Source organism: Rhopalosiphum maidis, chromosome 4 (genome assembly GCF_003676215.2).
Source record: "Rhopalosiphum maidis isolate BTI-1 chromosome 4, ASM367621v3, whole genome shotgun sequence".
Classification (NCBI taxonomy): domain Eukaryota; kingdom Metazoa; phylum Arthropoda; class Insecta; order Hemiptera; family Aphididae; genus Rhopalosiphum; species Rhopalosiphum maidis.
Window position 1 is genome coordinate 54,951,926 of NC_040880.1, and position 23,989 is coordinate 54,975,914.

At 27.2% G+C, this 23,989-nt stretch overlaps 3 protein-coding genes across 5 annotated transcripts; all 3 read right to left on the reverse strand.

The window, feature by feature from the left end:
* Window positions 1-1,368: 1,368 nt before the first annotated feature.
* Window positions 1,369-9,772, reverse strand: LOC113556814 (endoplasmic reticulum aminopeptidase 1-like). Its single transcript, XM_026961975.2, has 14 exons — window positions 9,718-9,772; window positions 9,362-9,514; window positions 6,790-6,981; window positions 6,637-6,719; window positions 6,359-6,567; window positions 5,970-6,150; window positions 5,661-5,886; window positions 5,186-5,589; window positions 4,952-5,110; window positions 4,621-4,879; window positions 3,146-3,551; window positions 2,214-2,356; window positions 2,024-2,153; window positions 1,369-1,965 (listed from the first exon to the last, which is right to left on the reverse strand). Exons 1-14 carry the CDS (start codon window positions 9,770-9,772, stop codon window positions 1,578-1,580), a joined length of 2,988 nt encoding a protein of 995 aa, XP_026817776.1. The 3' UTR covers window positions 1,369-1,577.
* Window positions 9,773-10,801: 1,029 nt separating this feature from the next.
* LOC113556609 (GTP-binding protein Rheb homolog) lies at window positions 10,802-13,076 on the reverse strand. Of its 2 annotated transcripts, none has more exons than XM_026961662.2 (5): window positions 12,862-12,910; window positions 12,663-12,734; window positions 12,377-12,584; window positions 12,174-12,303; window positions 10,802-11,933 (listed from the first exon to the last, which is right to left on the reverse strand). In XM_026961662.2, the coding sequence occupies exons 1-5, from the start codon at window positions 12,908-12,910 to the stop codon at window positions 11,841-11,843; spliced, it is 552 nt and encodes a 183-aa protein (XP_026817463.1). In that variant the 3' UTR covers window positions 10,802-11,840. The 2 variants fall into 2 exon arrangements, with proteins under 2 accessions (XP_026817463.1, XP_026817462.1); XM_026961661.2 differs by having other exon boundaries at window positions 11,612-11,933; window positions 12,159-12,303; window positions 12,862-13,076.
* Window positions 13,077-16,250: 3,174 nt separating this feature from the next.
* Window positions 16,251-17,951, reverse strand: LOC113556879 (GTP-binding protein Rheb homolog). 2 transcript variants are annotated; one of them, XM_026962090.2, is made up of 5 exons: window positions 17,668-17,951; window positions 17,483-17,554; window positions 17,001-17,208; window positions 16,797-16,926; window positions 16,251-16,417 (listed from the first exon to the last, which is right to left on the reverse strand). In XM_026962090.2, exons 1-5 carry the CDS (start codon window positions 17,714-17,716, stop codon window positions 16,325-16,327), a joined length of 552 nt encoding a protein of 183 aa, XP_026817891.1. In that variant the 5' UTR covers window positions 17,717-17,951; the 3' UTR covers window positions 16,251-16,324. The 2 variants fall into 2 exon arrangements, with proteins under 2 accessions (XP_026817891.1, XP_026817890.1); XM_026962089.2 differs by having other exon boundaries at window positions 16,312-16,417; window positions 16,782-16,926; window positions 17,668-17,907.
* Window positions 17,952-23,989: the final 6,038 nt, after the last annotated feature.

The following is a 23,989-nucleotide window of genomic DNA, read 5'->3' on the forward strand; positions in this document are numbered from 1 at the left end:
ATGGATGTGTTCAAACTATTAGTTACAGAATTTGGAATGGATTGGGCTCAAACATATATTGTGCCATATCTTACAAAAATATCTTACTCGAGAAATACTTATAATAAGATGGCGTTTTTATCATTTGCTAAAGTATGTGCAACAATAATGTGTATACAATTTAGAACACTAAATATTAATATGAGAAAGAATGCAGTGGAATAATGATTTGTTGGACACTTAATAAGCCAATGTTCTATGATTAGATGTTAGCTATTATTGTTTTTATAGATATTCTTTAATATCTATAAAAATTGACTTATATGATGGGTTCCTAATAGTAGTTACAAAAACCTTGAATTACTTGAATTATTAGAATTTTTTTGAAATCTGTGATCAATTGATGTTAAACAAGCTATTTCCTCATGTTGTGTACCATCAGTCTGATGAAAATCCAAATGTTCGCTATGCTTTAGTCAAAACATTAAATGTGATGATAACTTCAATTTCAGAGTATGGTTATATTCATAATTCAATATTTATTTATTATATAGTGTATTATTATTATACAGTAAAGATGATATATTAAATGATAAAATCAAAACTACATTAAAAATATTAATCACAGATACAAGCAATTATATTAGTGAACAGGCAATGGATATGTGGAATAAGCACTTTAGTGAGTTAACATTCAGTTTTTATAATGTCATTATTTGTTATACACTTATTTAAGTGAATTCAATTTCTCAGGTACTCAGTGATTTCACAAAACACATCATTATTTTCAAAAAAAAGTATCTACTAACATTATGTTCACTGCAGTTTTTTCTTTTTAAGTTATTAAATAGTCTTATATTATTTCTTTATGTATTTAAAAATGTTGTTGTTACCATATTCATTATTTGTAATTAATAATATTTTGTTTTTAAATACAAACATAAATTAAAAATTAATAAAAGGGATATTATTATTGTTGTGATAAATATTTATAATACTGTTTCATCTTATTGATTAATACTCTATAATTTATAATATAAAAATATAATTAAAACAAAGCAAGTGTGTTTTTAAATGGCTTTATTAGCAAATTAGTTTTTTGGCAATTAAAGAGCTAATAAAAATACTAATATTTAGGTTAAATACGTAGAAATGTATATTATTCATACGTATTAACCCTGTAAACACAAACTGATTTTCAATAATTTTATAAGATTTTCAGTTTCAAAAACCCTGAAGTTTAGTACTCAAAATTAATATTTAATTTTACATACAAAAAAAATTAATAGTTATAAATCAAACAATTAAAGTTCTAAAGCATATTCAATGTATACATTTTGACAGACATTAGAAAAGGTTAAATCTTTTTTATTACTATTGACTTGGGAAGCAAATTTAAATTTATTTATTAATTAAGTATCATTTTTATGTTTCATTTTCATACTCAAAATATTCTATTCCTTTAAATTAAAAAAATAAATTTGAAATAATTTATTTCAAATTTATTTTCTATATTCTCATTGTTATCATATCAGTCTTCATATTTGCTTGATTTATTACTTCAAAAATACACACTATGTTACACTGTAATCTTTTTTTCAGTTTTTGTTATTCTTTGTTTTTGAGTTTTTCACCAGCCAATCATATATTTGGGCCTCATTATTTTTAACCCAATGCACATTGAGTTGTATCATTTCTAAACTTTGTTCCAAAGCTCTGGTTCCTGAACCTACATCTATGTAACGGAAGAAATCAGATACTTCTTTAAAATCGTATTCAGATGAAAAATGAGATGTAACTGCTGTAATTAGGCCTCCCAATGTAAAAGTTCCATTTCCAAAAAGTGTTTGAAGATTATCCCAATTAGCTTTCAGATGACGCCATGCCAGTAGCTGACCCTGTGATCCTTGTGAAGCCACCACGCCAAAAACCATTTTTACATCCTGTGCTTTAACTTTTGAGCTATCCAGTGTGGTTGACAAAAGTCTAAAAATTAAATTATAAAGATAATGTAAATTTTTATTTTAAGTATTAGACATATTACTTTTGAAGTAACCAAGGATCATTTGAAGCACCAAGTACTGTAAGGAGTAATTGACGTTCACTTGGCACACGACTTTGATTATATTTATCCCAGCAAAAATTCCATTCTTTGACATCTCCATATATGATACCTATTAATAAATATTTTTGATACCAAATACTTAAAAAAAATATGAATTAGTGCTATTTACCTGCCAAGTAAATTACTTCTCTTAAATTTGGTGGTATACGTTTGTTTTCATACATCCATTCTTCAAATCTACTTTTCGCTTCTTTTACCACATCTTCTATTCCACATATTATAGCAGCAGACAAAATCTGCGATCGCATTAATCTAAAAATTCATATATTATGTCATATGAAATATTAAATCATAACTAATTTTCTACTTTTCTAGTGACAAAAAATACAGACTATTGATCAAAAGCTGCACCATTACTGAACTTAGAAAATTAGTATGTTTAACCGAGTCAATTCAACTATGCTATAAAATTATAATACACCTATTGACAACTAAGTATAAAATAGTTTCCTTGACAATTATTTGTTCTCTAATTCATATTTTTTAAATTTGAGTCTTGCAAAATATTTCTGTGTAATATAGCAGTTTTTCATTATTTTATTATTATTTTTTTTAATGTTTACATAGATTGAAGGCAATAATAAATTTAAATTTTCAACATTTGTAAAATAATTCTCAGAGAAGTTTGGTTTAATTTATCATCTAAAATGTTGTGTTACATTTTTAAGTCTTAAAACAGAAAAACTGTATATTATAAATAATATAACACAATATTGAAACCTACAAGAATAAATATATTATATTCATTTTATTTTTAAATTTCAAATTTAGCTTGAAAATACTTTCAATATTAAAATAAATATTATTAATAAATAAATATATAAATAATATTAATATCAATTTATTTTTTGTTATGAGCTGAGTTATGACTTATTATACACAGTATATAGATATATACACAGTTTATATTGGTAGGTATCTTTGCAGCTTAAATAAATAAATACATTGTTTTTAAATAGGTAATTTATAATTGACAATACAGCATCCCCTTATACTTATATGTACACCCATTATCCCTAACAAATAATAATAGATACTTACTTTTCTAAATGAGTTCCTTGGTCGTCCCATCCAACAGATCGAGCCACGGGGCCAAGAAGACTTTTCGTGTATTCCAAAAACAGTTTATAAGGTGACGATTCTGATAAAAACTTGCTCCAGTTTTCGAAATGTTCAAGAGCTGTCGCCCATGGAACAAAATCTCTTTCTTTATATAAATATTTAGACAGTTCTAAAGGGATAGTCACGTTGAGTACTCCTGCTCTACATAAAGTGAATATATCGTCAATCAAAGAAGCTCTGTCTGCTGCACTAAACACCTCGTGGTTTAATTGAAGTTGTCCAATTATTTCGTTCCACAACCCATCATCATAATTTACACGATAAAATCCTGACTGATTGACGTTGGCTTTCAACCACCGTACCTTTGGATCAACCTCAAATCTTACTGTAATTAAAAATTCAATAACGGTTAACAATTAATTCGAGGTTCAGAATTTTCATCACTAAAATTAGTAAAATTAATGAAATATGCTCCCATAAATGTAATTATACGCATTAAAAAGTCGAAATAACCATTTTTTTTTAACAAAAACATTTTCATTAAATTTGTTATTTTAAAAATGATATGCTTTAATATTTACATGAGAATAAAATATAAATAAAACATCATGGGTAATTTCATGGACGTATCTACGATTTCAATCAAGGGAGGAGAGGCAGTGGCGTAGCCAACTTTAAATCATTAAAACTTAATTGTTTTTAAGTATTTATTTATAATATTATTTTTAAATTATAACAATGACAATCGTCTAGTCTTCGCAAAATCTGCTTAGAATTTTCTATTGCATTACAACGTGTGGTAAAAGAAATATAATTTAGTTTGAAGTGTAAGGGGAGGGCACTTGCTCCACTGCCCCACCCTCAATACGCCCATGGGTAGTTTATATTTGGACAGCTTTAAATAGTAAAAAGTTTTCAATAATAATATTAATTATATTATATAGTGATAAAAAAATGTAAGTTTAATTAAAAGCTGTAAAGGTGGTCAGATAGTAATTTGTTTTAAGTTAGACGTTTTTTTAGCACGCTACTGCCTCACAGTAACCGTGGCCACTGGATAGGACCGATATTTTTATTAATGAAGCAAAGAAAATTACAATGTGTTTTTAACTTGATAATTAATTCATGTGATAACATAGAAAATACCTTCAAATATGCAAAAAAAAAAATATATAATATTCTTATTTGAATTTACTGAATTTTCAAACTTTTTGTATTTAAATTTTTTTATTAGTTAAAAAAAAAGTAAGTTTTTATTAGCATAAGTATTTATTACTCTGCTATGTTCAACATATATGTAATTTTAACATATTATAATTTACACCAACACTATACTATGTGCGCGTCTAGGTATGTACTATGTAGGTACTTAGTAATGTATTATGTATAGTATATACCTATATATCATATAATTAAAATTAAGAATATATATATATTGGTAATTTATAACTAACCATCAGTCATATTCATCCAGACTACTTCTTGTTCACGATAACTTGTAATGTCCGTGTAAAAGCTTAACGGTACGTACCACTTGTAGTCGTATTGAGACGGCGCGGCTCGATGTTTTACCTTACTGGCGATTTGTGAGGTTAAAAGGAATCGACTTTGCATTGCAGTGAATGAAACTGCATTGTTTGAAGACGAACTGTTTTCTCTACTTATTTTGATCATGGGGAAACCCATCTGACATGTCCAAGTATCCATTATGTACTGAAAACGAAATCATTATAAACGAAATGTAATTGGGTGACTACCCCTAGTCGTCTAATATGATTCGCTTACTCTGACTTGTACAGTATTTTTAGCGTGTTGGCTTAGAACGCTCCACAGGTCTGTCGTATCTGCATTTCCATACTTGTGCGTATTCAAGTAATCGTTCAGTCCGCTCCGCAAGGTTTCCAGTCCGAGGAATTTTTCTAACATGTATAAAATCGCTGCTCCCTGTACAACGATTTTTAAAATTATAATGTTATTTAAAAAATGTAAAATATATACTATTGTGTGAACAAGCATTACTTTGCTATAAGATATGGAGTCGAATATGGCCTCGATTTCTACCGGATCGTGTACACTAACGCTGATCGGATGTGAGGTGGACAACGCGTCGAGTTTTAATCCTTGCTGGGTTTTATCTAACACGAACTGAGCCATCATCGACCATCCAGGCATCACGTGATCAACTCCACGGTATTCCAAAAAACTGGCGAATCCTTCGTTCAACCATAAGTCGTTCCACCAACACATCGTCACCAAGTTGCCAAACCATTGATGTGCTAATTCGTGGGCCACCACCACAGCCACCCACTGATGAGCGGACGCAGAAGTTTCTTTTTCATCGTATAGTATTGAAGTCTCCCTATATGTAATCAAACCCCAATTTTCCATTGCTCCGGCACCGAAATCCGGTATGGCGATCAGGTCTATATAAATTAAAGTTTATTATATATGAGGATGTAAAATTATTATTTTAACCGTTATTATAATATTATACCTTGTTTCGGTAGTGGATACGGCACTCCAAAAAAATCCGAATAATGATCCATGACTTTGGTGGCAGTGCTCAGAGCAAACGAAGTCTGGGATAACAATTCAGGCGGAGCATATACTCGCACAGCTACTCCTTGTAATGTTTGCGCGTGCACGTATTGATAATCGCAAACGACAAATGCCACAAGGTAAGTACTCATTTCTACAGATTCTTCAAAGTCGTCGCGCATCTAAAAATCATGATAATTATTATTATCTATTATTCTTTATTCGTAATGAGTAAATTTAAGAAAATAAATAATTATAACCCTACCAGTCCAACTCCCATATAAAGTCCGTCGTCCACAGACTCTTTAATCGGCATGTTGAACAGAGCTATGTGGAATCTATTTCTCAAGATCGACATGCGAAATTTAGCTTTAAACTGGGGTTCGTCGAAGCACGGGAACGCTGAACGAGCGTACGTCGGTTCGAAATGAGTCGTTGCCAAATATCTAAAATTATTATTCACTTTAAAGACCAATGTTTATTGCTACCAATTCGCAGCTACATTGACGCCAAACAATTGATGAAGGGGGACGTGAGTGAGACTTGATCTCCCGCAAAATTATTATCGACTAGGTACCAAATATTAGATTTTATTGATATTATTTGCCCCTATACTATAGTCCGTCTATACTCTATTTGCAGTAGGTAACTCACCTTCTTTCACCTTTGCTCGTTGTGTAACTGCTTATGTAAAATCCTTCCAGCTCTCTGCTCAACCGAGTCGTGTATTTTATAATCAGTGTGTAGTTGCGGTCGGCAGATAATGTTTCTTCGAATTCCAATAGTATTTGCTGGCCAGCAGAGTATTCCAACATTCTGGACACTTCGTAAATCTTATCATGATTTTCCGCATTCACAACACGCTGTTCGATAAAAAAAATAAAAATCAATCTTACATTGTTAATGTTATTGTTATATTTTTAATAACTCACTTTTTCAACTATGGTAAGATTCTTACTATGAAAAACAATGTAATCGGAATCCCTAACAAGTCTGAAGTTAATTAATACTTGGCCTGTAAAACAAATAATCGTTCACGTTATACTTTTAAAAATAGCAAATTAGTTAAATTATATCGTCCATACCTTTTACATCTAAGCTGGTTAAATTTGGATGTATTTTTATGTGGTAACTATAGGGTCTAGCAAATGTTGGTAAACGCACATTATTCCATGGAAATATATCACCGTTGGTAGCGATCGGTATAATTGATCGAGATCTATTGACTCCATCATCGTCGGGTAAAAATACTGGCTTTTCACCAATACACGGGCAGTCTAGAAAATTATTTTGTTTTATTTTTATATTAATTTAATGTTATAATTTATTATCGAGTTTATTTGTTGTCTTATTTGTTAAATATTTATAGAACCATTCAAAAATATAAAAAAGTAAAAAAAACGAGAAACCATCATTATAAAGCGATTTGTATTTGTACTTTATTTAATATACCTATTATTATAGTACTTATAAAAATATAAGTTATAAATATAGCTGTGTAGTAATGTAATAGTTTAGTACTGAGACGGCTGTAGAAACGTGGTTGAAGGGGCCTTAGTTTTAATTTTTCTTATTATTTTTTGTATAGAGATGTGTACTACGCGATTAATTTTCTAAACATAATAAAATAATATCATAGTATATTTTATATTAATTTATTATTATAGTTTAATTATAGGTTCTTGTATATGTCTATGATAGTTGATAATATAATATGTTTTTATTTAATTTTTTTTTAACAATATACAATTTTTTAGAAATACGGTCCTGGGAGGCCCTATGTCCCCATTTCTCCCGGTAGCCGCTCCTGATTTAGTAGACGTTTAATTTTTTTTTTATGGTTTTTCTTCAAAGTGCTCAATAATCAATAGGCATTAGGCAATAAGCATCGTTATATTAATTTAAAATGTATTTATCTTAAATTAATTCCTCGTCCAAACTATAGATTAATTGTTAATTAAACAGTGGTGGAAATTCAAAAAATAATTATTACTTAAGAGACTTGCATTTTCACCAATTATTTTTATTGGTATTTCCTATTATAACATTTTAAAATTAATATTTAATTTTTTTAGCTATTTATGGACATGTACAATTTTTGGCTTTTTAGTTTATATATATTTTTGTTTTATGAATGATAAAATATTTGAATAAAATAGTTCAGAAATTGGATTCAATATATATTTTTCATAAGTTGGTTTTATTATATTTTATCCCTAAAGATAATAATTATATTAAATACCTAGGTTTCTTCCTCGACTGCAGACCTGTCTATTAGGCTAACCACATTAAATAAAAAACAATATCGTTAACTTCACACTCCATAAACTGAAACTATTACTCCGATCCAAAATATCTAAAGAACAAAACACTAATTTACAGACAAATATTATATCTCGCAATAACGTACGACATCTAATTCTGGAGAATCTCAAAAAATTCAAACCTAATAAACTTTAATCTTTTTAACCAATAACTTTTTGTGTGCCGTGTCCTTTCTTAATGCTCCCTGGTACATCAGCAATCGTACTCTACATCATGACTTTAACATACTCGGATACTAACAATATCCAGTGCCGGATCTAGGGGGAAGCAAGTGGGTATATCTTTGACCCCGAGCGTTGTAGGTATATAAAGGCGCTCTTAAGTACATGAAAAATATTGACCTCCCGTAACTAATACTATATGTAAGGGCGCTACATTTTTATTAGCCCCGGGCGTCAAATGTCCTAGATTTTTTTAAGATACTTGAAATTCTAAGTTTCACAAAATTGGATATTTAAAAAAAAAATAGCTTTTCAAGTAAAATCTTGATGTTGCAATTCAAAACAATTTTCACCACGTATTTTCAATATTTTTTAATTGCTTTAAGAAAAACATAATGTGAGAAACTTTATAATATTATTTTTTTAAGCTTTTCTATTATAACTAGTTTGGAAAGTATCAAAAATTCGATATTGTCAATATTAATTGAAATTGAAATGTATTTATGTTACCTATAAAAAGACACGAAAAACCAACACGAACATATATCATTGTCATATTAATATATTATAGATATACATTCATATAATCTCCGATCAGAATCTAAAATAGTAATAATATAGGATAGGTACCTTAGTACATACCTATTGGCTATTGTATGTACCTATAACCTTTTAGATCAACATTTCACGCGATTATAATAATTATTATTTGTTAATTATTATTACCTATTTTTGATCAGTTATCATTTAAAAAATTTAATAACATACGTGTAGTATAAAATAAATAGATACCTATACGATATGCCGGGGAAAAAACAAATCGTTAAACTTCGGCAGTAAAAAAATAAACACTTGTTACTGGAACATGCAACAGCGATATTAAATTACTATTATTTTAAATGATATAACGTAATAACATTTATCCACGTGCATGTCTACGGTAAATTATTGACATTGTTTACAAACTAAACAACATGGTAGTTTAGGCGACTTAATTATAAAGTGATAGAGTACTATAATAAGTTGAAACCGATTTCAAGGGGTGGATTATTTTCAAGTGTCCATCGATCATGTAAAATCTTAATATGTACCCATCATTGTATAGGTATAGGTGCTCGTGTTAATATAATACGTATATAAAACAATATATTTTTGATGGTGAAAAACTAACCGTTTTGAGGTCCGGCGTAGGCGATGATTACGGAACACAGAAACATGAGAAACAGAGTGGTGCCAGCCATGATCAAAGCTGTTCTCCGAGAACATGCTGTGACGGCCGTGTGTTCGTATATTCCAGACTTGTGCATCATGTCTTGATTATCTCCTGGTAAAAAAAAAAATCATAAAAGTTTGCAACTACTTATTATACTGTATCATGAAAAAAATAATCCGTAAATAGTCATATATACGAGGTTATATATATATAAGCTTATTCAAACGACATTATCGCGTACCTATCGTTGTGTGTATGTATGTCTGTGTGCAAATTTGTGTATGAGTAATTAATATTTTATTTAATGTACTCACTGTAATGGTTGATGGCTGTCAAAAAGGCTACGTCTTCGACTTCCGGTTCCACCATCGTGGTGCCGTCGATGTCGATGTGTGCGCACTGTCGTTTTCCCCGTAGATTTTTATTTGTTTTCCGAACTAAAAACCGACGGGAAAATCGGAAGGACGCTGCTGATGTGCACTGCTGCAAACGGCATATTATCCTATTGACGTTTTTAACCCTCCCTGTGCACATGCGCCCAGCGGCCGCCCACCACGCGCACGTCCCTCTGGTGAAAGGGTCGCGTCGCTGCCGCCGTGAGGGGGATGATGATGACCGGACTTGCATCTGCCACACGCACCAACATCACGGGCGCTGCAATGCGACGAAATAATGTATTCACGATAAAAAAAATGTCGTTTTTTGTAACATTGTACTATTTGTACTGTTGTTAACTGTACTGTAAATGATAATCTGTCAGATAAACTTTCAAAAACTCCATTCATTATTTTGTTTTACTCGAGCCTATAATCCACATTATGATACACTAATTAACATTTAGGTAGTTACCTATTGAAAGTAATTAGAAGCCATAAATTATATATAGGTACAGCAGGTTTGCTGCATTTTGTTTTTTTTTATGGGTTTAATCAGACTCAAACCAATTGAAGATTGTTATACATACAATTAAGGATTTTTAAATTGTAACTTTTACCGGGACAATATCAATTAGGTATTAGGTCATATTCCACTTGTTTGATGATTTAAAAAGATATAAACTTGTGCAATAACATAGGCTAGGTTAATTTTAAATAATATTTTGTTTGTTACAATGTTATATTGTTATAAAAAGTTTCTCCTAATGACACATTGACACGTGCTTGAATACTGAAATTTATTAAGTCTAGTTGTGGTATAGTGTAATAAATAATAATCAATATTAATAAATCAGCTTTGCATACTTTGAACATGAAAATAGCTGATATTTTAATAAGTTGTAAAATGAAAAATATTACAACTGTGCTTTTAAAATAAGTAATGAGAAAACATACATAGATTATGTCTTTGTTATTATTTAATATTCATAAACGTCAATACAACACATTTAAATTCTTAAAAAAATGTTTATTTTATTCTTAGTTTATACATTTTTTTTTTTTTTTATAATTATCATTATATAATTGAATATACAAGATGATGCTTTTAAGTGAACATCAATTTATTCAAAAATGCATGTACAAACATGCATATTCTTACACTTCTGGTTGCCCCTTTTCTTTATATTTGTTTGAAAAACGAAAACCAATTTTTGATTTTTAAAAGATAACCCATATTCTTATTATTAATATCTGGAGCAAAATATTTTTGGGAAAAATATCAAAATATTAAAGAAAATAAGCATTAAAATTGTATTTAGAGAAATTATATAACAATTACATAACAGATGCTTGTAAAATTAATGGTACATTACTCCATACACCTAACTTACGATATGTAATAAAAAAAAATTCTAAATCAATTTAATATGTATAACTAAATTTACATTAAAAATATTATAGGTACTTTAAAATTTAAATTAATATTTTTATTAAAAATGTTAATCAAAACAAATCTGTAAAATATGTAATTATGATATATAATAATAGTAAGAGGTGTTAACAGGAAATTACCTATTGGTAAGAATTTAACAAAAATATAGGTTGCAATTTAATAATCACAAATTGATTATGGTTTGACAAACAAATATAAAGAAAAACAGTAGCAATGAAAAATATTCAATATTATATAATATTTTATCAGTTAATAATTTTAAAATTATTAAGGTTATTAATAAAAGAACCACCCTGTACAATACTAATAAAATGATTGAATTTAGAAACTAGTTAAAATTAAAATTGAATGTAAAAAATAATAATAATAAAACAAACATAATATGTTACAAAATATATTAAGTAAAATAATAGTTTAGCATAAAGATAGAAGAAAATATATAAACATATATTTTAGTTGCATTTAAATTAAAAATTACTTAAAAAATATGCGACTAAATTAAACAATAATCATTTCTGGCTTCAATGGTATTTTTCATGTTCATTTCACATTAGTTATATAAATTAACATTTTTGGAAATAAAAATAAAATTAACAGTCATATGTTTTCATGATATACTGCACTTATTATTTTCTTGAACAGTATTCCCATTTGCTTTTTCAATTTCCATTAACATAGTATGAAATATATCAGCTACACACTAAAATAAAAATTAAAAAAAAAACTCATTTAATAAAAAGTAATAACAACAATGCTATTTAATAATTTATTAATAATCTTTTTTTTTTTAAACTAAATACTTTTTAATACTTACGTACAATATTATGTGATGAAAATAAAATTGGATAGAAAACAATATAAATGTTATAAAAAGATTAGGAAATAAATAAATAAAATAAAATAATAAAGGAAATTAACTACTAACTTTTTTTGATGTTACCTCGTTCTGCTTGGCTGAAGCTTCAAGAAATACAGCTTTCCAAGAATCTGCTAATCTCCTTCCTTCTTCTTGTGTAACAACTCGGTCCATGTGCAAATCTTTTTTATTACCTACCAATACTACGGGGACACTATAGAAAATAAGTATAAATAATAAACACAAGGAAATACTAATTAATGATTAATAATTATATTAATACTCACTGTACTTTGCCAGTCATATCTAATAATTTATCATAAATTATCTGAATGATTTCGAAAGACTTTGGTGAGGTTATACTATAGACCAAGACATATCCATGAATGTCCATAGAATACTGTGTTGGCAATATGGAGTACTCGTCTTGGCCGGCTGTATCAACTAACTTCAAGTCATATTCTTGATTATTCACTTTAGTAGTTTTCACAAAAGCTACAGATATTAAAAAATTTTCAATTTAGACTTTTATTAATTTCAGATATTGTCTTATTATATTGCAGACAAACTTACTGTTTTCAATTGTTGGATCATAAGAATCTACAAATTGACCTTCAACAAACTGGATGCTCAACGACGACTTGCCTAAAAAATCAAATAGTTAATTTTTTTAATAATAGGAGAATATCTGGAAACGTTCACTGAATACTACAAATAAAGACGAATAATTAATTGTTACTATAAAAGAAGATAATATTTTTATTTTACTTACCGACTGAACGGTAGCCCATAATGGCGATTTTTCTTTGTTTCGGCGGCATTTTTTTTCAGACTGTGATCACTTCATTCATTCGTGACCCATCACCCATATCATGTCATATGTGTTATACAACTGAATAATGAATAGTGAATTACTATGCCTAATGATTACTCGCACAATATTTTACTACACGAGCACACGGCTATGTACTATGTACTATGTAGTGTACGTAGATTATACAACCAACATTCGTTCACAAAACACATTTACGACGTTTCATGGAAAAAAAACCGACTTGTGGTTATTTTTCTTTTCAGAAAACAAACCTGTAATTCGTAAATTCTTCACAATGGATATTTTTACACGGTTTGTATGGTTCGATACACACAATATACACCATACGTCTATACATCAGCTGCTGTAGATTCGATCTTAGAATTTAGATATTAGTTTGACATCATGGGCGCCCGAAGGAAATTTATCAAGAAGGGGCACAATGATATTAAACACCAAAAAATACATTAAAGAAATGTTTATTCCTTGTAAACTACAAAATGTGTTAGAATTATATGAAATCAAATACCAACCCCACACACTAAAGTAAAAATATCGATGAAATGTTTATAGATCAAAATAAAAGTTAAAATGTTCAACATTCTATTTGAATTCCAGGGGGGGGGGCAAATGCCCGGTCTTCGCCGTTTCCGGGCGCCCATGATTGGCATTAATGCCTAATGCTGATCGGTTTAATACTTAACGTTTAAACCGCGGTTGTAACTTTATAAGGTTTAAACCGCGGTTGTAACTTTATAAGGTTTAAATAGGTAGTAAGTTAAATACATTATTTCATCAGACTCGAATATATGGACGACTAACCAGGCGCGGATGCAAGGGGGCCATGGGAGCGATGTCCCCCCCAAATCACGAAAAAAAATCAATTTAATTAATACGTCAAACAATGAAAAAAATTTAATTTTTTTATAGTTTAGGATCTTATATTTAGTTTTTATTTACATTAAATAATAATAAATACATTGTTTAGCTGATGGTTTTATTTATAATTCTGTAATTTCAATTGTGCCGACTGACGACGCTACGGATGCCGAACGAAGAATCAGAATTTTTTTTTTTTTTCATAACCCTGAGTATGTGCTTAAGAAGACGGTGTGATTTAAACTTAAACATATCTTATTGTTGAATACATATTATAAATTATAATTTAGTAAAGTTATTGAGTTCTCAACTCATGTTGTATTGCCGTGCAAACCAATTTTTTTCATTATTATTTAAAGTCTGTATCTCTTTGAATAAATAGTGATTAAGTGAGAGACCCACACTAATTTATAAATAATAGATTTATTTTAGTCAACTTTTTTCACACACAAACTCATATTGTAATAATAATTTATTAATGCACAGACAATTGCATAGATAACATTTACAATGAAAATTTCTTCAAACAAACATTGAATATTTCGAATTAATAAAAACAAATTTAACAAAATATGTCGAATATTTTTCATAAAGAAAAAGAAAATTAGATTTTGCTTAATAATTATTGTTGGTTTATTAATATTCAATAGTTTTTTAATAGTTTTTACTAATTGCTCTTAAATAAAGAGTGTTCTTTTTAATGCACCTACCTAGGTGTTTTTATTAATTTTTAGTTGTAAGTTAATTCTTTTAAAAATTAAAGAAATATTTATAGTAATAGCATTGATTATGTATATAATAAAATTAAAATAATACATATATGATATATATATTGTACACAATCGATGGTAATAATTATATATAAATGCCCCCCCCCTTAATAATTACTCTGGATCTGGGCCTGCGACTTAAGTGAATAACTTAGGACACTTATCAGAAAAATTTCTTATACTAAACTTAGTGGCCATAAATCATAATGTTGATGTATAGTGAATTAGAAATCTAAAATAAATTTTCCACCTCAAAGTAATAGTGGTAAAAATATAATGATTAATGGACTAAAAAAACCTAATTTTCTTTATTGTGTGAAAATATAGTACTTTAAAAAATAATAATTTTGGTGGCATAAAAATTTCTGTTGGATAATTGTTTTATATAAATAAAATTAATAACATTTTTAATCTTATTTTTTTTTATAACTCGACATTTTTATTTTTTAATTATACAGGTAATACATAATATATGAAGTGTTAGGTAATTAATAAAAACGTTAAAAAAGTATATTTTTAAAAAAATTTAAATTGTTACCTACAATATTATTTCTTTTACAATTTTTGTTACGTTTTTATTTATTTATTTAGTAAAATATTATAAATAAATGTAGAATAAAATAATTTTGCATTGCTGAAATTTCTCTGTGTAAACCTATAAGCATATATGAACGATTTTTCGATTTATGATTTATCATTGATTTCAAATTAAACACATTGCACATGTCCAATACAATAAACTTCATTTGAGCTTATTTATTTTAATAAAATTACGATTGTTTGTAATTTACTTGAATTTCTGATAAATATATCAGAATATTTCTATTCAAACATAACTTTTGCCATTCATGTTCATAGTTTGTAACTACTTTCTTTAAATGTTTCAAACAATTCAAAATAAAAAGAATAAGAAAGATAAATTAAAAAAAAAAAATGTTAATATCTCAATAAAATTATGTTCGATATAGCCAATGTAGGTTAACATAATTGTCCAACTTGTTTAAGTTAGTACAAAATGATTATATAATATTGTTGTTCGACATATGAGTAATTTTACCTATATTATATGTAAAAATATAATCAGTAGAGTAAATATTTATGTATAAACATTAAATATATATTTTTTATAATTTATAATTTTGATATTTTTAAAGTGTTGTTTTATGGTTCTGAATTAAATATATATAATAATAATAATAATAATAATAATGAATTTATTGCAAAAATAACAGATTATACATTTTATAAATAATCAATTTAAATTTTAAATATTGCAGCATCCTAAAGCTAAACTGGAGTTCGGGCTATAAATTTAAACTTTAATAATCTTTTATCTGATGAAGTGTATAACTTCTATTTTTGTTTTTAATTGTTTTTATACTTACCTTTAAATAAAAATATATAAACATTTATAATTCTCAATACATTTTATTTATATAATCCATAGAAAAAAATCATTTTGTATGTAGGTATGTAAATAAGTGTATATTTATTTTCTTAGTTATATTATTGTTTATTTGCTATAATTATTTAGTTTGAAACACTAAATTGCAAACAAATACATTTTTTTCATTTCAATTTAGCACCATTGTACAACATATACATTTTAGAACAAATAATTAGTAAATATTTACATAACTTAGAAAATATCAAAAATATAAAGTTCAATAACAAATTAAATGAATATTTAACAACACACATATGAGTATTATTTTAAGCATCATAATCCATAATAATTCAAATAAATAAGTCGTTGATATAATTTTACATTTTCATGAAATAATACATTTATTATTTTCTTGAACAGTATTTCCATTTGCTTTTTCAATTTCCACTAACATAGTATGGAATATATCAGCTACACACTAAAATAATAATAATAAAAAAATAATTTCTTTATTTTATAAACATTTTATATATATTTTTAAATATTTTAAATTTCAAGATTCAAATGAGGTCACCATTGGTCATAAGGGCAAATACCTCAGTGGGTTGTCAATTCAGTTGTAAATTATATTATTGCATAATATAAAGCAATACCTACTATGTATTTTGTTTTAGTACACTTATTTAAAATATTGGACAATGGATAAGATGATAAAGTTGAATAAAAAATATTAGGTAAATATTATAAAATAAAAAATAAATCTTGCATTGTTAAAATGTAAAATAAAATAATATTAAAAACAAGTTTATAATTTACAATAATAAAAGAAATTAACTACTAACTTTTTTTGATGTTACCTCATTCTGCTTGGCCGAAGCTTCGAGAAATACAGCTTTCCATGAATCTGCTAACCTCTTTCCTTCTTCTTGTGTGATAACTCGATCCATATGTAAATCTTTTTTATTACCTACTAATACTACAGGAACACTGTAAAAAAAAAATTAATACATAGGTGATTACTGACTAACGGAAGAGATACAAATCTACTTAAAAGTGCTTACTGTACTTTGCCTGTCACGTCTAATAATTTATCATAAATGATTTGTATAATTTCAAAAGATTTTGGTGATGCAATACTATAGACTAAGACATATCCATGAATGTCCATAGAATATTGTGTCGGCAATATTGAATACTCGTCTTGTCCGGCTGTATCGACTAATTTCAATTCATATTCTTGATTGTTTACTTTAGTGGATTTTACAAAAGCTATGGAAATAAATTAATATACAATTATTTACTAATTAATATACTTAGTATAATTCTTAGTAGCATGTCTTCAACTTATAATTTAAATGATAATAATAAATTATTTTAAAATAGCTAGATACAGTGTCATAGGATAAGTACTAGCTGACAATGTTTTAGAATCTTTACTACCCCAAAACCTATTAACATGTGTCAGTACAATTAAGTTTAATAGGTACTTAAAATTTAGCTCGATAACTCACTGGTTCTATTTAGCTTAACTAAATATACCTACTGTTTTCAATTGTTGGATCGTAGGAGTCAACAAACTGACCTTCAACAAATTGAATGCTTAATGACGATTTACCTAGACAAAAAAGACAATGAAAATTATCTAGATACAAACTATTTTGAAAAACCAATTTTTTCCTTTTTACTTAGTAGTTAATTTATTAATTTTAATTTGTTTTGTATACATACCGACTGAACGATAACCCATAATAGCGATTTTTCTCTGTTTCGGCGGCATTTTATTAATAGTAGATCACTTCATTGAATAATTTATAAACCGATTAAACTGTAATGCTTTTATAATTCATAAACTATATAATAAGTAGTAGTTACTTGTTTAAACAATAATTACAGTGTAATACAGAATATCTACTTTTTAGTCTTTATGATAATATTGATAATATTGATAATATTATATAACATAATACAGCCAATACAGGGTTTAAAAATTTTAAATATAGTGTACCTACTTCAAATCGTGATATGTAATAATTATAATTACGTTTTATTTTTATTTTTTAGTCTTTATGTTTGTATTCTGTATATCAGTAAATGTTTTAGGTTATGTTTAGTTTCACAAATATTCAGTTTTGACTTCTTGAGTTGAATGATCTAAATTTAATAGACTTTTTATAAATTATTATAATAAATTTAATAAAGTACCTAATTGTCCTAGTTCTCTCAGTCAGAGCCGCATTAAAGGGGAGGGCTAAGTGAGTTATAGCCCAGGGCCCTAAAAAAAGGGGTCTCCAAAAAATAGTATGGGCTTGTAGCTTTTCTATTATTATAGATATACAATTAAAAAAAAAATAATTTTAACAATATTTGTTTAAAGATATATTCATATTAATCAGAGTGTAAGTACAAACATTATAGACAATTATGAATAAGATATCGGTAAAAGAAAACAAATATGATAATATGAATACCAAATTATTTTAAATAGGAAAAAAAGTTTGGAGTCGATACTTTTTAGTTATTGTAGATGAATTGATTTATGAACTTGACAGAAGACTAAATTTTTGTAACCTTTTTCTTTATCAATTAAAATTTTTAGTTAACTTTAAAACTGACAATGAACTAGCATCGATTCATTAAAAATTGTATTCTGTTTTATTATAACGGGCATACGATCTCGATGATAAAGAAAAGGATCTCATATTTATCATTATATCAAAACAGTTTCTTCGGATATTGACAATTGCAAGGGCGGATACAGTTAGTCAACTAAAAAAAGGTCATCAACTATTTAAAAAAAAAAAACTTTGTTGTAATATATGATACTTTTTTTTATGAATGGGGAACAAATATCTAAGTACCTAACAACCAAAAACAATAAATATATTCTTTATACTCATTATTTAAGAATAATTTTTTTTAGGTTTATTATACAGCTGTTGATTATAATAAATATTAAAGTTTGTTACGTATACTAGCACATATAATAAAATAATGTATAAATACTATACAATTAGGAAAAATTTTGGGGAGGCGTTTGAGCATTTTTAAATGTAACAGACATACCTGATGTTGATCGGTTATTTATTTATAGATGTATTAAAAGGACACAACACCTGCGGTGTCATCTTCGTCTTACAAGTGCGTAACATAGTAAATTTACACTCAGTAGATCACGTTTTGCTCCGTTAGTTTAAAAATTAGAGTAAAATGTCAATCGATTTATTATGAAACTTGATGGTAACATTTTCTGTGTTTGCATGTTGGATTTTTATGATTATTCAGTTTTCAAGTGAGTTATGAGCATTTTTAATTTACGCTATATTATATGCGTTTATGCGTATAATTTGCTAAAAAATTGAACTTTGGTAGAAAACTAACATACGAGTACGAATACGAACACCGATAATATTCTTACTATCAAGTTTCATAATAGACCGATTAATTTTAATTTTTAATTAAACGTGATCTGCTTAGCGTAAATTTACTATGTTACGTTTTTGTAAATAGAAAGACAACACATGCGGGTATGACGTCCTCTTAAATGTTAGCTCTTAGCTCTTACTTACTGGATTGAGTGATACGATTTCATTTTCACTGCATTTCATACATATAAGTATTAATAATTTTATTATAAACATACGCGAATTTACAAATAAAGGTGATGTTTTATCTTACTATTTTTTTAAGTCATAATTGAATCTTTGAAATAATTATTAAATTTGTGTTTTTATCATTTTCCTGATATTTCGGTGATAAGGAGATTAATATTTTTGTTTTTATATAAAATGCATCTATTAGGTATATAACTATATAAGATTTTACTGTGTACCTAATATGTATTTTGTTTGGTATAATATATAGTAAAAATCTTATATACATAATATGACGTGGGGGAGGGATTGAATTCCAAATCCCCCTCCTAGGTACGGCCTTGGACGTGTGTCACATACTCACATGCATAGTAAGGAGCTGATTACTGAAATAAAGTAGTTATTACTAGGAAGTAAGAGTCACATAACGCCACAAACGTTCTTTGACTATTTGGTATCCATAACACACAACGATAATTTCCCAGTAGTAATCAATTATTATATTGAATCATAATATACGTCATTATGATTCCACCAAGCATATACTAAATCCATTTTTTCATTTAATAAATATTTTTGAAATGTAGTTTTTAAATTTTTTAACTTTATAATTATACTCGAAGATTTTTTTTACGGATACTAAGATTTTTATATAATGTAAAGTGACGTAACCAGGGTTTTTCCAATTGAGAATTACCATTTTTTCTGTTAATTGTTAAATAGATGATTTATTTTGAAAATATTAAAGTATATATTCAAATCATAATTTGAATTCGAATGAGTAGTTTAGCTTACTGTTCTAAGCACAATTGTGGGGATGATAGAGGGAGCTTAACTTTTCTATATTTTATACGATGTTTTAAAAAATAAAATAGTTTTTATTTCAAATATAATGTATCATGTATGATATTTTTAAAATTTCTTACCATGATAAGAATTTTTTTAAACTTATCATTAAACCTATTATACAAAATTCAGTTATAGTCTGCAGCAGGATCTGCTTCTGTAAGCTATAAATATTGTCAGATTGTGGTTATCACTTTATCAGTTGATAACTGTTAACTATATAAGTTAAATTATTTATATTTGTGATTATTATCGACTAAATCTGTGAATCTGTCTATCAAAATGTATACTTTCTTTAACGAGTGACATTCCTGTCAATTTCGGTTAAATCATACTCTGCATTTTGTAATGCGGAGAATTAAAAAACGGTCTAGAACTTTAATATATCAAGGTAGATTTTTCAAATCTTTCTTTAACGGAAAAGAGATATTCTAACGCTATTTCTATAGAAAGTATTTCAAACGAATTTTTAAAAAACATCCTTCTTCGAAAGCGTATGCTTTATTCTTGAAAATAAATACAATACACATTTATATAATAATTTTGTTGTCATAATAATTGTTTAAAAAAATTTATAGTTTCATTTATTTTGTGGTAGATGATGGGTATATGGAGTGACAACACTGCAACTCTTGTATAAGAGATGGTGAATTTATTACACACTAAGTATAACATATTTTAGTAAAACGCACAACTAGCAAAAAAAATCATCCGTAAAGAATTTTTTGGTTAAAAAAAAAAAGTCAAAAGTTAATTGATATGCAAGTTAAAATGTTGACAAAATTCATCAAAACTATGAAAACTTGAAAGTTATATTTTATAAAATATAATTATATTATATTTTTATGCTAAGGCTGGCAAATGTTATATAAGGTAAATCACAAGTAGTTATTGTTGAACCTAAAAATATAAAATCACAATTTTTTTTATAGATATTTTAAGTTTAAATGTGGAAGAAATTAGTTATTAAAAAAAAAAAAAAAAAAATAAATAAATAACGATTTTTAAGTAGGTGTATAAATACTAAAAATAAGAAGCAATGCTAACAGGAGAAGCATGCAATGTCAACTTAAAAGAGGCAATGCCAACAGCAGTTCCGCCTTTTCTGTTTCTCGTAAAAAACAAGTAAAAATTAAAAATATTAATCTTATAAACAGCTTAGAATTAGTTTAAATATTTTAAAATATAATTTATTACAGAAATGATAATTTAAGTAAAAAAGGACTAATATTTTCTTTTAAAGTTACAACATAAAAAAAACTAAAAATCGTTTATATTTACACGTAAATATTATATTTCATCAACATTTTAACTTCAAAGTTCATATAAAATATATTATGCTGAATTTAACTCAAATATCTTTTTTATAGTTCTTGAAAATTAAAGTAGTTTTAATGTTTTAAAAGGTGATGAAAAAAAAAATCATTGTTTTCATTTAAAATCTAAAATGAAAACGAAAGTAACATACCTTTATACAATATATAAATACATTAAATATATAAATAGCCGAATAGGCTTACCTATAATAAATAATAATACTTTAACCTATTTACCTGTTTACCTAAAACACTGATCGTTATTCATCGATCGATGTAATTTAGAGAATGAAGATCAGAAGATCATTTGGTCATTGATAAATGATCATATTGGATGTCGAAGCCGCGTCGGTAGAGTGTAAAATCGGCGCACATCCGGATTGTATTGCGGCGCCACGCTCTTTTCAATTTGATGATTATTTTGAAGGTATGTACCTACTTGTATTTATAATATTTATTGCGGTATTTTTTTTATAAATAATGATAGAATTATTTAATGAATTATTTTACCGGAAAATAACCATTTCAGGGCTGGGTGATCAAACTATATATTTTTGTTGTGCGTATATATATATATATATATATATAGACAATTTTGAAATAATCTATATTTCATAACACGTAATATATGTAAGAAACTATTATATCAGTAATAGAACAATATATTCGTATTTCCTTATGTATATAGTATACTGCAATAGATATTATTTATCTTTCATTTGTAGTACCATCTATCAATATATAATTCTTGCATCCAGTCCATTTCAACCATTGACATCACCTCATGCATTTACCCATGAACGAGATAAATAACAATATTGGTGAGTAAATTGCAAGAAGTAACAGAATATTCTCATGGTGCTACTGAAACTGAACTTTTTTTACGTTTTTATAAATTTTATACAGGACATAGGCGTATGTTTCAAAATAGATTGATTTTATTCATTACCTACTGTCAGTAGTGTTATACATAATATGTACGTCATACACATACACTTAGTCAAATCTATACGTCATATTTTTTCTAGAAGTATAGTAATCAAGATGATACGTTTTACTGTTTAAGCTGTACGGACTTGTACATTCTTACCCCATACCTACATTTTATCGCTCGTAAGTTCATTGGATTGCATATTAATATTCTATCTTATACAGTCATATTTAATAATATGGTTGGCTTCTATAGACGTTAACTGAATAACCATATTTTCTACGTAGGTATAAATTGTATAATATATAATTAAACTATATAGTTAGTATATATATATATATATATATACATTATCGATTATCATTACTGTTGACAGTTGCTAATAGTTCATAACACTACATATAAATTCAAAGCTGGTCGAGTTAGTAATTTTTTTAACTAGTTAAAGTTAAATTACATTAATATAAAAACTAACTAAATTAGAATATAAGTTAGTTTCTTAAATTTACCAAATTTCTAACTCATAGTTAGAAATTAATTGGTAAAATTAATAGCTTATTAATAGTTGAAAAATAATTCTTTTATCATACCTAGTTTAAAGTATAAATTAAAAAAAAACCATTTCTTCAGTATAATGTAAAATTAATAATAAAGATATAATATTATATAATAGGTTGTAACTATTTATATCTATTTAGCTTCAACCACATAATAATATGGTTTAGAACATTACAAGAAATACAAGGGATTGATAAAAAATAAAATGACAAGAAATTAATTATTATCATAACATACTAAATATTAATTATTATGCAGTCGATACTAGGCAGTTCTATGTTTTACGGAACATAGACATTTTTGTAGTAAAAATAAACTTAGCTTTGTCGTTTTGAGTTAGAGAGTAAAATTAGAAAGTTGTTACAAATTAAAACCAACTAATTATAAGTTTCTAAATATAATTAGTTAGTCTTCATCTTTGTATATCATCCCTACAAAAATATTTTAGTGCATTTTTCAGGTATTTGTACCTATATATTGGGCATGTGTTTTTCATCATATGAACTTATTAACCCTTATTATAATAATATTTGCAAATTTCATATTTATTAAATACGCAATCACCGAAGATTTAAAATAATATTAATAATATAATATCTCACCTGTTCGCAGGTACCTGAGCACGCCTAGTATACTTCGCAGGATGGACGGCGGGATGAATATAATATTATATATAGTGGGAGTGACCGATGGGAGTGTCTGCGAACGTCCGTTGGTGGGAGACGTCGAAACGCTCGCGCCTCTCGTCGGCGGGCGCGTCGGGCTGTACGTCGTCGAGCGGGCTTCCGTGGACCGTCCGTCCCCGCAGC

What these genes read in the sequence shown, in the direction of transcription:
- LOC113556814 (XM_026961975.2), bottom strand. Translation starts at nt 9,772, where the DNA reads ATGGTGGAACCGGAAGTCGAAGACGTAGCCTTTTTGACAGCCATCAAC. An exon ending in ACTCCATATCTTATAGCAAA is followed by an intron (nt 5,111 to 5,185) that starts GTAATGCTTGTT and finishes ATCGTTGTACAG; the next exon opens with GGAGCAGCGATTTTATACAT. An exon ending in GATCCTTGGTTACTTCAAAA is followed by an intron (nt 1,966 to 2,023) that starts GTAATATGTCTA and finishes TTTAATTTTTAG; the next exon opens with ACTTTTGTCAACCACACTGG.
- LOC113556879 (XM_026962089.2), bottom strand. Translation starts at nt 17,716, where the DNA reads ATGCCGCCGAAACAGAGAAAAATCGCTATTATGGGTTATCGTTCAGTC. An exon ending in TATGGGTTATCGTTCAGTCG is followed by an intron (nt 17,555 to 17,667) that starts GTATGTATACAA and finishes TTTTTTGTCTAG; the next exon opens with GTAAATCGTCATTAAGCATT. An exon ending in ATGAGGTAACATCAAAAAAA is followed by an intron (nt 16,418 to 16,781) that starts GTTAGTAGTTAA and finishes TTATTATTTTAG; the next exon opens with TGTGTAGCTGATATATTCCA.
- LOC113556609 (XM_026961661.2), bottom strand. Translation starts at nt 12,910, where the DNA reads ATGCCGCCGAAACAAAGAAAAATCGCCATTATGGGCTACCGTTCAGTC. An exon ending in TATGGGCTACCGTTCAGTCG is followed by an intron (nt 12,735 to 12,861) that starts GTAAGTAAAATA and finishes TTGATTTTTTAG; the next exon opens with GCAAGTCGTCGTTGAGCATC. An exon ending in ACGAGGTAACATCAAAAAAA is followed by an intron (nt 11,934 to 12,158) that starts GTTAGTAGTTAA and finishes TTTTTATTTTAG; the next exon opens with TGTGTAGCTGATATATTTCA.